Source organism: Pelodiscus sinensis, chromosome 4 (genome assembly GCF_052426305.1).
Source record: "Pelodiscus sinensis isolate ZL-2025 chromosome 4, ASM5242630v1, whole genome shotgun sequence".
Classification (NCBI taxonomy): domain Eukaryota; kingdom Metazoa; phylum Chordata; order Testudines; family Trionychidae; genus Pelodiscus; species Pelodiscus sinensis.
Window position 1 is genome coordinate 113,387,428 of NC_143055.1, and position 17,999 is coordinate 113,405,426.

Sequence of the window (17,999 nt, forward strand, 5' to 3'; positions counted from 1 at the left end):
ATAAGGAGGACTAGGCAAAATGATCTATTTGGTGACAAAAATAACTTCGAGAGATCAGCCATCAGGTACTGAAGATACACAGCTCTGAACCGCTGTATCTTTTTTAAAACTTCTTAATAATGCCTAATACCCACACCAATGAACCCTCTCCTCCAGGGATCGTTTTGCTACAGACCAACATTGCTGTAAAAGCATGGCATAGAAAAAGTCCACAGAAAAGTTTTAAAAAAGTCCATCGGAAAAATAGTCTTCCACAGTTCCACTTAACCCATCTTTTCTGACCATAGTAAACTAATCGCAGGAAGGGAGTGGTAATGGTAGGTTAAAAACTTCCATGTGTTGTGTACCGTTTTAGCATTCCACATAGGTGTGCATTCCCCTTCTGGTTTCTTCCAATGAGACAAATACTTGGACCCTGCGCTAAATATTTGAAACCAAAACGATGACTAACAGCATTCTGAGTTGACGGGTGTGCGATTCCAGTATGCGGTGGCTGATCGTGTACACAAATGTGAACGTTTTAAATAGTACTTTATTCAATTGGCATACATGACGCATAGTCTATGTATAGTTAATGGTTTCGATCTGGCGAGTTCTCACAAAACCGCACAGCGGAGCCTTTACCCCGAGCAAAGGGGCTAAGAAAAACTGGCTCAGTAGGTATCTGATTGTTGCAAAAATGCCGGCTAATCTCGCTTTCCGAATCAATCTAAATCGATCTAGGAAAACGCAGCGCAAGGAGACTCATTTTAATTCTCTGGATTATAAAGGGTAAAATGATTTGCTATATTTTCATCATTTGCTTCCCACGTGCTGTGCTGTGTGGGAACTCATCTAGCGGAACGGATCGGTTTGATAGGATTTTATTTGTTTTGGGCTTGGTCTCAGACATTCAATTGAGAGCATTACAGAATGACCCTCGGTCCCTCGCACCTTCAAATCGTTTACGTTTGATTATCACTTGGCCCCTTGCACGTTCTCCTGAGGTTAGTCGGCGCATCAGATGACATTAAGTCTGGAAAAACAATGTTTTCACATTTTACCCTAAATACTCTTTACAGACCTGTAAGAACTGCACAAGTAGCAACAGACCCGAGTGTTTAAATACTCCCGGAGGGAAAGAATTTGTCCTGAATATATCTGCCTGGCTTGGGTCAGATAAAAGCTGCGGGAAGAGCAGGTTGCGCCACCGTGGGAATGGAAAAGCGGACACGTTTCAAATGCACAGGAAACCCCCAAGATGAAGATCGCCGGTAGGAAAGTTAAGGGAAGGGAAGGGGACCGGTTTGCAAAAAGCGGAGAAGCGCTGTGCCTAATTTCTGCAAACGCTCGGGATCCTTGCTACATCTCTGCCCAGAGCCTACCCCTATGAACTGTGTGTCTTGGAAAGTAACTTTTAGTAACAGAACACGGGCTTCTCTGCGGCCGCCCTGTGCCAATTCACGAAGGCAGGTGGCTCGCACGGCCCCTTACTGACTGTGGAATAAGGCAAACCTCCCCCTCGAGGAGCAATACAAGAATTTCCATATGCCTCACTGCTGGGTGGCTGGGGGTCGGGCTGCAGATGCTGCCTTTGCTGCTACTTCTGTTACCAATGGCATTCGGACTGACAGCTCTCCGTGCCAAACCAACAACTGTACTCCCGGCTCCGGAACAAGACACTGGCAGCGGCGGCAGCAGCAGCAGCCACCTCCACCCTAACCCGGCCGGGACACTCTCCTGGCTCCACCGCTGTCACTGAAGAGCCCCGAGCGAAGCCGGGAACAACCCCGCAGGAGACACGTGTCTCCCCGCCGGCTTTGCAGACCCGGGGCTGTATCTCTGCTTACTGCCTGCGCCCTCGGCCCCATGCTGGCGAGCTAAGCATGGAAAACGCCCTCTCCCAGTCGCCCGGCGAGCAGCCCGAGAGCCGAAAAGGGGGAGCGAAAAGCAACAAGATGCGCCGTCCCCCGGCCGAGCCAGGCACCGCCACCTCCAAGGAAGCGAAGTACGTGGAGATCGAGGGGTCCCCGCGAGGGCGCGAAGCCAGGCCCCAGCCCCTAACACTGACTTTGGCAGGTTCCAGCCCTCCCCACGCAGCGCTGGAGATCAGCGCGCTTAGCGGCTCGGCTACCAAGGCGCTGGATAGCGCCAGCAGCTCGCCAGCATCCTTGGCGCGGGAATCCGAAAGCCGGGAGCCGGGGTGGAAAGCTACCGAGGCGGAGGGCTGCAGCGCTGGCTCCCCCTCGGGAGGGTCTAACGAAAACGCGTCGTCTGGCCTCCCCCCAGCACAGCTGGGCGCCAGCGGCTGCCCGGAATCCTCCTCCGCCTCTTGCCTTTCCCCGGTGAGCAAGGCGAGCGCGTTTCCCCAGAGGCAGGGCGCCCTCGCCCAGGGCAAAACCTCCTCCTCTTCCTGCGGCTGCGAGAGCGAGGATGGCGACGACGCGGACTGCAAAGGAGGCTGCTTGCTCGGCCCAGGTGTGGGCAGCCGTGCGGGCGAGGAGGCGCACTACATTAGCACCCACGAGATCCAGCTCAGTGAGGTGGACCACGACATGGACTTCGACCTGGGGCTGGCCTCCCGGTGGGACTTCGAAGACAACAACGTGATCTACTCCTTCGTGGACTACGCCTCCTTCGGGAGCGACGAGATGCTGGGGGACACGCCGACGGAGGAGGACAATAGCTGTTATCTCAGCACGACCACCAGCGAGGCCAATGCGCGCGCGGACAGCCTGGAGAACACCAGCAGCACGGAGCTCGCCAGCATTCCCTCGGAAAGCGATACCCCCAGCGCGCACACGTGCGCCAGCTCGGAAGAGCGCCAGGCCAAGACCACCAGCCGCGGGAGCGCGGAGCCCGCCGCAGGCCACATTCTCCTATCAATCAAGCCCACTTCCCGGGCTATAAATGAGCTTAGCAACCTGCCCGAGAAGCAAAACACTATTGACGCTGCCAAGCATGAAGGCGACATGAGCCTCCGCCTCTCCACAGCTCCCGAACGCAGGGCCGGTTTCAAAGCCGACGCGACTCATGAGCTGGCCAAAAAATTCATCGCCGTCCCCGCGCGCCTGCAGACGCGGTGCGGAGCGCTGCGGGCGAAGGAACTGGGGGGTTACTCCAGCGGGGCCTCCAGCGCCGTCAGCGAGCTGGACGATGCGGATAAAGAAGTGCGAAACCTGACAGCCCGGGCTTTCCGGAGCTTGGCTTACCCCTACTTGGACACGCTCAGCTTCAGCTCCAGGGAGTCCTCCGCGTCCCTTTCGGACCAGGCGCTAGGGATCAACCGATGGTCCACTTACCTAGACCTCAAGTGCGGCAATCTCGGGCAGAAACCGGAGCAGCATCTGTTCAAGAGCAGCGCCGAACCCAGCGCCTGGCACAGAAGCGCGGGAACGAAGACATCCAGCGACCAGCTCTACATCCGCTCCAATAAGTCGCAGACGAAAGCCCTAGAGTTCGTGGTCAGCAAGCTCGATGGGGAGATAACCCACGTCGAAACGCCGGCCTGCTTCGAGAAGCGGATCCAGTCCGGCTCCCGCGTTGTCACTTTGTTGGAGACGCTAAATTTTAGCAGCAATATCAACGCGGGTGTGCCCAAAGCTCCCAAACGTCCCGAAAATGCTGCCGCTGGGTCAGGCGGCGCCGATGAAGCTCCAGAAACCTTGCCCCGGGAGCTGGGCCATGAGGCTGGCAAACAACCAGCGGCAGAAGTCTCGGAGGGCGCCCCTAATAAATCGAAATTCGCCTCCAGCCTCCTCAAGAATGTCATCTCGAAGAAAATGCAGCGGGAGCACGAGTTCAAAATGGAGAGGGGGGAGATCACAGACACTTCGTACACTGGAATGGCCGGGTCCCTGCCTTCCAAGGAGCAAGAGGGCTCAGCGAGGGAGAAGCTGAAAGACGGGGGCATGCAGAGGCAGAACTCCAGGTTTTCCGAGTGCAGCTCTGACTACACCATTTTAACAGCTGATGATCTGGGCGATTTTTCTGGCAGCAAGTCGCCGACGTCTAAAGCGTCTACCCCTCGCCTAGACCGACCCCTATCGGAAACGCGCTTGGAAGAGGTGTGCGAAATTAAGAAGAGCGCCTCGGAGGCCATCAAGGCGACCTTCCTCCGCAGCCAGAACAGCGCGTTCAGGTCCTGGAAAGAGAAAGAGGCCGAGAAGAAGAAAGAAGAGCGAGCTCCCATCGGGAAACTCAAGTCCTCCTCGGCCAAATACGACTGGAGGGCCGATCTCGGGGAGACCTCAGCCAGCAAGTCCAGGAAAATGTCTCGTCTCTTCGTCCCCAACATTCAGCGCACCCCCAAGGAAAAACAGTCTGGCACGCAGGTGACCAGGTACTCCACAGCCACCTACGCGGCGCGGTCCGACACCCCCCTGAAGCCCAAGCTCCCCGAGATCAAAATCAGCCTGGGCAGCGTGCAGCAGAGCAAGGATCACCCCTTTAGCATCGCGAAGCTGCTCACCCCCAAGCTAGCCGCTAACGCACCCACCTTCCCCAAGGCCGCGGAGGACAGCCGAGGCCTGCTGCAGAAGGCGTTCAAAGCGGAGGGCCTGGACAAGGTGCCGCAGTTCTTGGTGCGCGATATAAGAGACAACAAGCCCAAGGTCCCAGGGCCCATTCACCAGGTGCGAGATGTCAGGAAACTGATCAAGAGCTCGTACGGCCACGACTCGGGCGAGACCGGCAGCGACAGGAGCAGCGCGCTCTCTGACCAGATCACCTCGGAGCAGAAGCCGAGGCAGCTGGTCATAGCAGGGATCCCCCGGGCGCTGTCGCCCATGGTGATCACCTGCCAGGCTGTCAGCAACAGCAGGGAGGACAAGGGAGCGGGCGAAATGGGGGCCAAAGCCCCAGCAGGGGGCAAGCTGCTGCCTGCCACGCCGGAGGGGACGATCCTGGTGCACAGGACCTCGGGGAGGCTGCCCGTGGCCACCATCGCCCCCAACAAGAGCGACCCTCGCTTGCCCGCCGTGCTGAAGATCGTGTCCAAACCCTCCGCGCCCTGGAGGCACCAGCAGCAGCAGCCGCCGCCACCACCGCCGCCGCCGCCAGCGCCCGCCACCGCGCCCGCTGAGAAAGGCAAGGTCGCCGCGGAGGAGGAGCCGCGGGAGGAGGCCAAGGCGCGGCCGAGCCGCAACGCGTTGGAGAAGCTGACGGCGGCGGTGCGCAGCATGGAGGAGCTGTACAGCTTCAGCAAGCACGAGTGGAAGCGCAAGAGCGACCCACGGCCCATCACCGACAGCCACGTGCTCTCCCTCATCGCCAGCGAGGAGCGGGGCGGCCGCGCGGGGCCCGGCGAGGAGAAGGGCCCGGCCCCGCTGCCCATCCCGGCGCCGCCCGCCCCCGAGCGCCAGCCGCTCCCGGCCTCCGGCCCCAACCCCGACAAGGTCTCGGCCAAGGCGGCCGCCTTCGAGAGCCTGGCGCGGGAGCGGCCCCGCCCCCTGCCCGGGCCCCGCGGGGAGGCTGCCGCAGCGGACAGAGCCTCGGGCCCGCCGCCGCCTCGAAGCCTCTTCAGCGTCAGTTCCGCGCACAAGGCGGCGCCGGCCAAGCTCCCCGCCGAGGCCGCCCCGCTCCGCGGCTTCAAGGGCCAGGCCGGCCCGCGCTCCCTCAAGCTCTCCCCGGCCGCCGCCAACGCGGGCAAGGGGCCCGGCGAAGGCGAGAAGGGCGCGGCAGGGCCGGACTGCGGGAACTACCTGGCCCTGCCGCTCAAGGAGCCGCCGGCGGGAGCAGGCGGCGGCCGCCAGGGCCCGCTCTCGGCTTCGGCTGCAGCCGCCGCCCTGCAGCCCTTCAGCGCCGCCAAGAGCCCGAGCGGCCCCAGCCCCAAGCAGCAGCCCGCGCCCGAGCCGCCGCCCGCCGCCATTTACCCGCAGCCGCTGCCCCTGGCCGCCCTGCAGGGGGCGCAGGCCGCGCCGCTGCTCTGCTTCTCGCCGCCCTCGGCCGCCGAGCCCTTCCCGCCCACGCAGCGCAAGGTGCTGCTGGACCTGAGCACCGGCCAGTACTACCTGGTGGACGCGCCCGTGCAGCAGCCCCTCAAGAAGCGGCTCTTTGACCCCGAGACCGGCCAGTACGTGGAGGTGCCCATGCCCCAGCAGCCGGCCGTGGCCCCCATGCCGCTCCCCATCTCCCCCTTGGCGCTCAACCCGGGGCCTTACGGAGCCACCTACATGATCTACCCTGGCTTCCTGCCCACCATGCTGCCCGCGAACGCCCTGCAGACTCAGATCTCCCTCCCGGGCAGCGACATCAGCGCCCCCGCCGAGACCGGCAGCCCAGCGGCAGCAGGACTGGCGGGGGGAGGAGGTGGAGGGGAGGCAAGTTTTGTGGAAAGCCCTTATTATATCGCCACGGGTAAACCCCAGTCGTCAGCCGCCTCTGCCCAGCTCAGGGGAGTGGAGGGGAAGCCGGTCATCAGCATCACGTCGCAGCAAATGGGGCCAAGGATAATTGCCCCGCCCTCCTTTGATGGTACCACCATGAGGTTTGTGGTGGAGCACAGATGATGATAAGCCAAAGGGGCTGCTGGTGAGTTGGTTTATGCTCCTAAATATGTATGCGGTGGGAGCAATTTGATGTCAGCATTAAGCATCAGTCGGTATAATAAAATAATTTCGCAGATGAGTCAGTGTTCAAACGTTTGGAAGCAACTGTGGTAACGTCCTCAAAGATTTATTTTGAAATGTCATTTGGCACAATATGATATACACAAAAAAGTGGGAGGTAATGGCATCTGATAAATCTTCGCTGTTAGGACTGATTGGTTCAGCAATAGGCACATTTCACTTACTTAGCTTCATTAACACGAGTCCTACAATAGACAGGTGATTCTTGTTTTGCTGTTATATGTATCTTGGATTCTGTTATTTTCACCAAAACTCATCGGATGAAGTGGGTCTTGCCCACAAAGTCTTTTGTTAGTCTCTAAAGTGCCACCGGACTACTTATCTTTAAAGTTACAGACTAACATGGTTATTCCTTTGAGACCATAAGCAAGGTGTGCACTCCCTTCTTCTTTTGGTTATGTCTTAAACCACTTGCCTAATGTAAAAGTTAAAGGTATAAAATGTAACCTATTTACCATGTAAATGGGCATTTGTTCCCCCAACCCTTTTAATTAGAATTTGCAGGATGCTTTTTCTTAGAACCCTTAGTTTTCTTATTAAAAGGGTTTCTATAAATAGACACACACTCAGTATTATCATTTGGTTACTTGGTCTCAGTTTCAAAATGGCTACGTCTAGACTGGCATGATTTTCCGGAAGTGCTTTTAATGGAAAAGTTTTCTGTTAAAAGCATTTTTGGAACAGAGCGTCTAGATTGTCATGGACGCTTTTCTGCAAAAGCACTTTTTGCGGAAAAGCGTCCCTGGCCAATCTAGATGTGCTTTTGCGCAAAAAAGCCCTGATCACCATTTTAGCCATCGGGGCTTTTTTGCACAAAACAGTACTGTGCTGTCTACACCGGCCCTCTTGCGCAAATGATTTGCGCAAAAGGGACTTTTGCCCGAACGGGAACAGCATGGTATTTCTGCAAAAAGCACTGATTTCTTACAGTTGGAAGTCAGTGCTTTTGTGGAAATTCAGGCGGCCAGTGTAGACAGCTGGCAAGTTTTTTCGGAAAAGCGGCTGATTTTCTGGAAAAACTGGCCAGTCTAGACACAGCCATTAATGAGAGTTATAACTTTCTAATGAAAAAAATCAATCTTTAAGTGGTAGGGAAAGCAACAGCTGGGTTGGCAAGGCTTTCCCTACTTAATTTCTCCTTCACTAATTAAGGAGGGGGACACACATACGCTCACAGGGATTATTAGGTCACTTTCTTGCATATTTTCAAGATAGGTAAGAAGAAAAAGCAAGATAGACAACTTCTGTACATTTTTCCTGCTCATTGAGGATGTTGTAAGATTGGTCTGAAAGACAAACTCCAATTCATTTCTTTTTGTTGGAGAAGTTCTAGTGAAGACCTTGCCATTTTTATGAAATAGCACTAAAAAGAGTACATTCATGATATAGGGGTTTTCTGAGGCTTTGTTTACACTGAGAATGTCAGCAGTTATTGACCAATCACCAACATAGATATATCAGTGTAAGCAGTCAGTCATGTTGCACCGAGGTGAATCACAGCTTAGCCTATTTGGAAGAGATTGCCTTTGTGCCATTATACCAGTATCTGAACACAGATAACTGTAATTTACACAGGGAAACCTTCCATATAGATGAGGCTTGAAAATTCAGGGAGGTTAGATGCATCACAGAATAGGGAAGATCTGGTAATGTATTCAACAAATGCAGAAATCAGGCTGCAGAAAAGTGTTGCCTTTTTAATTGTGGGGGATAGGTGGCAAGGCTAAAAAAATAATGAACATCATTATCAAGTACCAGTTCACACTTCATTACAAAACAAATCAATTTCTTAATTTACATTTTTGGGATTGGAGTTTTTTGGCCCTCAAAAGTAACAGAAAACTGTTGGGAATCTTTATCATGAATATATGTGCAGTTGTGCACAGTACTCTTGTCTATCTTTTTAATAAATCCTCAAATTTTGTAGGTTAATTTGCCATCTGCTTTGTTTAGTGTGTTCCTAATTTTTTCTTTCCCATATTTTGTGTTGTCTGTTTTAGTATTCTAATCCATGAGACCATAAAAAGTAAATAACTGGTCTCCAGTTGACAAACTTTCCTTGTATTATGTGTTTTAGCATTCAGCATTCCTTACCTTGTAATTGTAAATCATTTTTATTTTATTCTATAATTAAATTGGATTGTTTCCATTGTTAATTACTGGATTCTCTGGGAGGTGAACAGACATCAGTTGGGTGGATTCACGATCCACTATTTAGGTTGTTATCCCTGGCAGAAATTTTTCATCTGGACACATAGGAAAATTCTGCACATCTTTTGCTCTCCCTTGTTTATTCCTCTTTCCAAAAGATCTTAAGTCATTGGTGCAATGAATTGTGGAGAGTAATTTATTTCTTAGATAATTGTGCAGACATCTTAGATACTGAAAAGATAAATTACGTTGTGTATATATACTATGTTGGAGCACAGTATTGTGATTGTAACAAGTTTACAAAAGAAATACATTTTTCCAATGCTATTTTTATTTGGGAAGTATCATGTCACTTATGGTAGTGGGCTATTCATCCCTTTCCCATTACATCGTGCTGAACATTTGTTCCTGTGAGTACAGAATGAAAGTACAATTATAATCATCTAACAAAAATATTGGTGACACAAAATGTATGATACTAAATTTGATACATAAAATAATTCAGCAGTTTGCAGCAACTTACTGGATTTATCTGTAATCAAAGAATGCTGTTCAGTTGGTTAGACCTAAAATTTCATGAACTTGGTTTTTCTTCTAAAATTGGAGACAGGACGTATGTATCCTTAAGGATATGTAACTGAGGTAGACATCAGACAGGTGATACAGTGCTATTTTCCTCAACTCTTGACTTAAAAAACCCCAAAAAACCTTAAATGAGATCTTTATATTAAATGGATTTTTGGAACAGGGGGTAGAAAAAACAAACAAACAAACAAAAAAAAACTTTGATTCATCTTCAAACCTGCATCGCATACATTATTTTCAGTGGAAAAAATTGAGACAAAATTGTAACCATAAAGATTTACCCTGTTCTGTTTCTGAGTTGACCCCATTTTCCATTTCCCTGTTCTTTTATTGTCTCTCCACTTCCTTTCTCTTTGTATCATTCCCTTCATCGCACGAATGTGTGTATAAATTTCTCTCTTCGTCCACTTTTGCCTTTCTTCCTTTTCTCCTTTTATTTCTCTATTCTTTGTCTTACTTTTCTTTCTTTTTGTCTTTGTTATTTTACTTTTCTGTTTTTGTTTTCCCTGCCCAACCCAGGACAGCAGACACAATTATAATGCACCTGAAACCTGCTAACGATGACTGTTCATTGCTAATTAATAATGATTAAATTAATCATGATTAATCATCAATTAATCATGTTATTAATAATATAATACAGTTTATATGAATATTTTTGCATTCTGATATATTGATTTCAGTTACAGCACGGAACACAACATATATGGTGCTTACTTTATATTTTTTTTATTTTAAATATTTGCACTGTAAAAATTAAAGAAATAGTATTTTTCAGTTCACTTTATACATGTGCAATCTCTATCATGAAAGTTAAAATTAAAAATGTAGAATTATGTACAAAAATAACTGCATTCAAAAAACAATGTAAGATTTCAGAGCCTGTAAGTCCTACTTCTTGTTCTGCCAACTGCTCAGACAAACAAATTAGTTTACATTTACGGGAAATGTTGTCCACTTCTTGTTTACAAAATCACATGGCACTGTTGTAGCCAGCATTGCAAGATATTTACACACCAGGTGCACTAAAAACACATATATACCTTCATGCTTCAACCACTATTTCAGAGGACATGCGTCCATGCTGAGGATGGATTATACTCGATAACAATTGAAAGCAGCTCAGACCAGTACATGTTCATTTTCATCATCTGAATCAGATACCACCAGCAGAAGGTTTTTTTGAGGGTTTGGTTTCTGTGGTTTCTGCACCAGAGTATTTCTCTTTCAAGGCTTACAGTCGCATTCTCTATATCCCATCCCTCTCAGATTTTGGAAGGCACTTCATGTTCTTAATTCTTGGGATTCTAGTGCTCTGGTACCTTTCTTGTGGTTTGTCAAGTCTACTGTGAAAGCATTCTTTTAAATAAACATGTACTGAGTTATCATCCGAGACTATCACGTGAAATATACGGCAGAATGGAGGTAAAACACAGATCAGGGGACATATAATTGTTCCCTAAAGAGTTCAGTCACTTATTTAATTAACACATTATATTTAACAAGCATCGCCAGCATAGAATGGTGGCCAAGGCATGAAAGTGCATACAAATATTTAACCTGTCTGGCATGTAAATACCTTGCAATGCCAGTTATGCAAAAGCCTGTTCTTGCTTTCAGGTCGTGTAAATAAGAAGTGGCAGCATTATCTTCCATAAATGTAAACAAACTTGCTTGTCTTAGCAATAGGCTAAACAAAAAGTAGGACCAAGTGGACTTACAGACTTTAAAGTTTTATATTATTTTTGTTTTGAGTGAAGTTATATAACCAAAAACACCCTACATTTGTAAGTTACACTTTCACAATAAAGCAATTGCACTATGGTACTTGTATGAGGTGAATTGAAAAATTCTATTGCTTTTTGTCATTTTTACAGTGCAGATATTTGTAAACAAAGTAATATAAAGTGAGCAGTGTACATTTTATATTCTGTGTTGTAATTGAAATCAATATATTTGAAAATATAGAAGAACAACCACAATATTTAACAAATGTCAATTGGTTTTGTATTGTTTAATAGTGCAATTGAAATTGTGATTGTGATTAATTTGTTTGAGTTAATCATGAGTTAATTGTGATTAATCGACAGCCCAACTAATTAATTTCACTCTGCATCCAGTTCCATTTGTAAACTGAGTGCAGAACTTTTGTGTAGAGGCTTACATGAACTGAAATAACCGCCATATCTCATGAGCTAGTCGTGGATTTTTAAGCATTTGAAACCACATTTTCTTTTTGGCCTCTTTTCACAGAGAAATACCATAGTTTACTAACCTATAATCTTGTATGTGAGAGTTCTTGATATCCTCTCTCTCCTTTTTCTGTTCCTTACTTCCGTCTTTCTTCCCATTTCTTTCTCTTCATCTTATACCGTATTTTCCGGCGTATAGGGCGACTGGGCGTATAAGACGACCCCCTATCTTTTTAATTAAAAGATAGGGTTTCATCTTATACCCCAGCGCCCTTCCGCCTCCTTTGCTCCCGGTGTCCCTGGTCTGCTGGAGATGGTCCCCAGCAGACCAGAGGCACCGGGAGCAAAGCCGCCAGGAGCGCCTGGGCTCCCCCCCCGCCGGAGCCCCTCCGCGGCTTTGAAAGCCTCGGGGGAAGCCGGCGGGGGGGCATCCCAGGCGCGCATGGGCTGCCCGCCCGCCGGAGCCCCTCCGCGGCTTTGAAAGCCTCGGGGGAAGCCGGCGGGGGGGCATCCCAGGCGCGCATGGGCTGCCCGCCCGCCGGAGCCCCTCCGCGGCTTTGAAAGCCTCGGGGGAAGCCGGCGGGGGGGCATCCCAGGCGCGCATGGGCTGCCCGCCCGCCGGAGCCCCTCCGCGGGGCTCCGGCGGGGGGGCAGCCCATGCGCGCCTGGGATGCCCCGCCGCCGGCTTCCCCCGAGGCTTTCAAAGCCGCGGAGGGGCTCCGGCGGGCGGGCAGCCCATGCGCGCCTGGGATGCCCCCCCGCCGGCTTCCCCCGAGGCTTTCAAAGCCGCGGAGGGGCTCCGGCGGGCGGGCAGCCCATGCGCGCCTGGGATGCCCCCCCCGCCGGCTTCCCCCGAGGCTTTCAAAGCCGCGGAGGGGCTCCGGCGGCGGGGCATCCGGCGTACAAGACGACCCCCGATTTTTGGGGGATGTTTTTTAACTTCAGAGGTCGTCTTGTACGCCGGAATATACGGTACTTCATTTTTCCTTCTCTGCTAGCATATAATTTTTCTTTCTGAGATCCTTTTTCACTAATTGTGTCACTGTGCGAAGAAATGCCCAAAGCCAGTATCTTTTAGGGATCAGTTTGACCACACTCCCTTTGTCTTATTTCTTTCTGTTGCTATTGGTGATGATTGTCTTATGTTAGGGCCTGATCTGCAAATGTATGTTCCTGTTTTGCTTCTTGCTATCGTGAATAGTTCTAGTTGTATTAAATTCAATATGAGTAGACCTACTAGCAGCTATTTGCATGGCTATCTGCTTAAAGTGCAACCTTGCTGAATGTTTTTTAGATTCTTAGGGTACATCTACACTGCGGTGCTATTTTGGGATACTTCTGGTATCCTGCAATAGATATTCTGTATCTTGACAGCGTGCCCATTATTTTGAAATGTCTTTCAAAATAATGGGTGCACTATTCTGACATCCCTGTAAACCTCATTCCGTGAGGATTAAGGGACGTTTTGGAATAGCAGTTTATTTTGAAATTTGGCGCTGTGTAAAGTGCACCAAATTATGAAATAAGCTGTTTCGAAATACTCAAAATAAGCTACACAACTTGCGTGGCTCAAATTGCATAGTTTATTTCAAGCCAAGGGTGCAGTGTATACGCATCCTTAGAATACAGGATATATGGAGGAATACTGCTTTATCCCTGAGAAATAGCTTGCTATTTATTTCTCCTCCCATTCTCTTAGCCCTGCAAATAAATGACCATTCTTGTGAGCTGGCTGCTAAAATAGTTTGTCTGTTTCTATAGCAGTGATTAATTAAAGCTGCTTATTTCCCTGATACCAGTTGTGCTGGTGCACATACAGATAGGTGAATAAAAATTAATATCAGTTTTCATCTCCTTTGGAATACATGGTAGGTGGGAGAGCCTGTTTGCTATACAGAAAAGAATGACATTGGAAGGAGAGCCATTTGATTGCAAGTTCCAGTGAGATTATCATTAACAAAAATGCCTGTCCCGCAGTGAACATGTTATGGATAGATCCCATACACCTGCATGAGCTCATGGGGTTTTGCCTGCTTATATGGAGTTTATTGGTGGATTGGACCCTTACATTTAAAGAAAAATAAAACAGTATGAAAGAGACTGGGGGTTTTAGGATGTGTAAATATTTACTTCGAGAGTTATAACTTTGCTGCGAGTTGAAGCCTATCTTATGACTGCTTAGGCTCTAAGTCAGTGATATTATAATTTTTTTTATAAATTTATTATAAATTTTTTAAATTAAAATGTTCATGTTATAGTTATTCATATACCCAGGATGCAGTATCTGTATAATTCTGTGAGTAGCCATCATGCTTATTCTAATGGTTACAAGATCCTAAATCAGAACTGAGCAATTCTGATACCTGAAGTGTGCAAACACAAATACTAATTCCAAGTGTTTTCTCTATCCATGTAAGCACTTTTAATTACCAAGTGAAATGGTCACATTTGCAAAAGTCTGACTTTCTTTAATTATGGAATTATTCTTTGCACTTGATGGTGCACTTGTCTAAGTAGTAAATCTATGCTTAAAACATGTGCATTTAAAATATAGTCATACAAGTTTCCTGATCTAGCTGTGATACCACAAGTCAGGAAAGCACTGAATTTTCTATATGCTATTATTTGAAATTGGCAGTAACATTACTGTGATAATGAAGTGAAATGTTATTTATAGTTCTGCAATTACATGGTGCTTAAATTAGTACTTGATGTAAGAATTTCTAATGTAAAATCGGACAAAGTCCTAAGAACTTAATTTCTTTCACTGGTGTATTTTTACAGGAACAAGGACGAAGAATTATCCTCCTTTAATCTGAAACCTGGGTAAACTAAGCGTTCATCCTTAAAAACTGCTTCCACAGTTATCTCATTTTTGCTTCATACAAAACAAGTGTGTAAGTTTCTTGTTTTTTCCTCAATATCCCTGGTTTTGGTGTATGCATACATTGGATTATGTGAAACCGGCAGAATTATTGCATACTTTTCTGTAAAATTGTTCCTTTTTATACTGAAGCCGAGCAGACTTTATATATGCCCCTATGCATATGGCTGAGTGAAAAATGATAAAATTGTTCATATTTCCATTTCTTTTACCTTTTTTTTTTAATTGTTACTGAGTGGTGATAGTACTGCTCTACTGTGTGTAAAAACAAGTGTGCAAATGTGACACAATTTAAGTTTGGATCAAAATATTTCTTCTTACTCGTACTCGGAATTTGTTATGAATCTGTAATGCAACCGTATAATTTACACAACATAGGTTCTAAATCTTCTACTCTTGAAGTCAATGGGAGTCTTATCATAGACGTCAGTGGGAGTAGGAATAGGCCCCAAGTTTATAACATTATAGTGTGCACTTTGAATAGCAGTCACAGTGGTATGTAGTCTTTAGGTTATCATTAGTGTGTATTTTTGGCATGGTTTCAGACATGGTTGTGAAACTGTTACAAAACTTGTTTTGATTGTTCTCATTTTTTATTTGCTCTTTTGTACTGTTTGATGTCTCAAGTTGCCTTAATCATGGCAGTTTTAAAATACTAGACAGCCAGAAATTGAATGTAATCTTTTTAAACCCCAATTTTAAAGGAGGGGTTAATATTTGTTTTTCTTTATGACTGCATTCTTTTGCTACAACATTGTAACTTTGTTCAAACTTTATTTCATTTCTGTGATCCACACAACAAAGGAACTCTGTAATGTTTTTTATTCAATGTTGTGTTCTTTCATTTCCAATATAGCAGATTTATCTTTGGCCCAAATAACAATATATTTGCTTCAGGAATTATTTCTTTCTGAAGGGGAAAAGATACAATATATGGCAAGTCAGAAGGGGACAACTATGGGCATAAAACTGAAAGACTTATACCAATAATAAATTTGTGTTATTAAAAGAGAACTGTTAACATGATGGTAGGTCTACATTATATTTGCTTTTAATCAGTGACCTGATTGTGCATTGCTTGCCTTTACAAAGTTCCCATTCAAATCAATGGGAGGGCCAGGGATGCAAAACCAGGTCTACAGTATTTAATTTAAAGCTCTTTCAAAGGCACAGCAAGCCTGCCATTGGTGCTGTTTAAAAAAAAAAATACAAAAAAGGGCATGTGTGTGTATAAAATTCATCTATATACAGTTTTCTTTTATCAGTTCCAAAATTTGCCCTCATTTTACAAACAGTCTGTCTTTCAGGCTATGTCTAGACTGCAGGCTTCTTTCAGAAGGAGCTTTTCTGGAAGAGATCTTTCGGAAGAAGTTTTTTCGGAAGAGAGCATCTACACAGCAAAAATGCATCGAAAAAGCAATCTTCTTTTTCAAAAGATAGCGTCCATACTGAATGGACGCTATCTCTCATTTAAGCTGTGATTACTATTGACAGAGTGGCAACCAGGGCACCGTTGCTTTTTCCTCTTTTCTCTTCTTTCAAAAGAACTCCCTCTTCCCTGTCTACACACACCTTTTTCCGTGTGCTCTTTCAGAAAAAGGCTTTTTCCTCATAGAAGGAGGTTTATCAATGTTGGAAAAACCCCTCTGTTCTTTTGATTTTCTTTTGAAAGAATGCGATTGCAGTGTGGACGTAATTGAAGTTTTTGAAAAAACAGCTGTTTTTCCAAAAAAACCTCTGGGCTGTGTCTGCACTGGGCCACTTATTCCAGAAAATCAGCCGCTTTTCCGGAATAAGCTGCGAGCTGTCTACACTGGCCCTTGAATTTCCGGAAAAACAACGATGCTCTACTGTACAAAATCAGCCACTATTCCAGAAAAACTATTCTGCTCCCACTCGGGCATAAGTCCTTATTCCGGAACACTGTTCCGGAAAAGGGCCAGTGTAGACAGCCCAGTAGTCTTTTCCGGAAAAAAGCCCCGATCGCAAAATGTAGATGCTCCTTTTCCGGAAAAACTGAAAACGGAATAGTATTCCGTTTTAAGCAGTCCCGGAAATTCATGCCAGTGTAGACACAGCCCTGTAGTGTAGACATATCCTAACTGTAAACAACAATCTCTGATCTGTGCCTGGTCTTGATTTGTATATAAAAGAAAAAAATGACACTTCGTTTTTTAGTAAAATACTGTTTTGTTAAGAAAATATGAAAATTGATACTAGAACACCAAAGTTTTTTAGAGAACAATCTTAGCTCTGACAATTCTAACTACATGCCCACTAGTTTCAGTTGCTGGTCAATAAGATTCTTAGATTCCAAAACTTCTGTACATGTAAGTCCTAAATTGTTCATAATCATAGACTTTAGAAAATGAATGGCTGAAAAGCCTCACAACAATTCTAAGATCAAATTAACTTAGTTTATTTAGAACACAAATAGGAACTTTACCACAAAACAAAATTTCTCTTGTGTTGAAAAGGTGACAATTTTGCAAGGTAATTATCGTTATCTCTTTACTTTTAGAAAACTCTTATCATATGCAGATGTAAAATACTCATGGCTACTTAGATGTTTAAAACTATATCTTTACCTATTATCTTTATATGAAAGATATGAAGTAGATTTTGTTTTACTGTTGTTAAAAAAGAGTGTAACTTTAAAACATGAAGCAAAATGCAGGACAATGTAGCACTTTAAAGACTAACAAGATGGTTTATTAGATGATGAGCTTTCGTGGGCCAGACCCACTTCCTCAGATCAAATAGTGGAAGAAAATAGTCACAACCATATATACCAAAGGATACAATTAAAAAAAATGAACACATATGAAAAGGACAAATCACATTTCAGAACAGGAAGGGGATGCGGGGGGGGGGGGGCGAAGGGGGGAGGGGAGGAAGGAAGGTAAGTGTCTGTGAATTCAATTCACAGACACTTACCTTCCTTCCTTCCCCCCCGCCCCCCGCATCCCCCTCCTGTTCTGAAATGTGATTTGTCCTTTTCATATGTGTTCATTTTTTTTTAAATTGTATCCTTTGGTATATATGGTTGTGACTATTTTCTTCCACTATTTGATCTGAGGAAGTGGGTCTGGCCCACGAAAGCTCATCATCTAATAAACCATCTTGTTAGTCTTTAAAGTGCTACATTGTCCTGCATTTTGCTTCAGCTACCCCAGACTAACATGGCTACATTTCTATCACTTTAAAACATGAGAGCGCCTTGAGAATCTCTAAATATGAGAGAAAGCAAACTTTTCTCTGAGGGTGTATCTATGCAAATATTTAGTTCATGGCCATCTGGAAAATCTGCCTCATACATGCATGTCATACATGAAATGTTCATGTGGAGACTGTTGCTGCAGACTAAAAGTTCCATAGTGCTCTTTGATATACCCTGCTTTGAGTTGGTCAAAGCACCCTCAGGAACTTTTAGTTCCTTTTAGTATTTCTATAGACAAGCTCTCAGTTAAGAAACATATTTGGTTTTGAATACTTATTTTTTAAAGAATGTTGACAGTATGTCAAATTCAAAAAGTCGGATCTTGAATTCTTTACTCAGTCTTTCCTTAAGTAAAATTC

General features: G+C 46.2%; 1 protein-coding gene across 3 annotated transcripts in view; it reads left to right on the forward strand.

The window, feature by feature from the left end:
* Positions 1-582: 582 nt before the first annotated feature.
* The window catches only part of C4H4orf54 (chromosome 4 C4orf54 homolog), a 57,945-nt gene continuing 40,528 nt past the window's right edge, over positions 583-17,999 (forward strand). For 2 of the 3 annotated variants that reach the window (XR_012904043.2, XR_012904042.2), the window contains exons 1-2: positions 583-6,510; positions 14,321-14,433. Coding sequence is in view for 1 of the 3 variants with exons in the window: in XM_075929651.2 (XP_075785766.2) it covers positions 1,866-6,488 (4,623 nt within the window). In the remaining 2 variants the exon portion in view is untranslated. Of the gene's footprint in view, positions 6,511-14,320; positions 17,171-17,999 lie in introns of those variants that run through there. The other variant, XM_075929651.2, reaches the window with a different exon arrangement.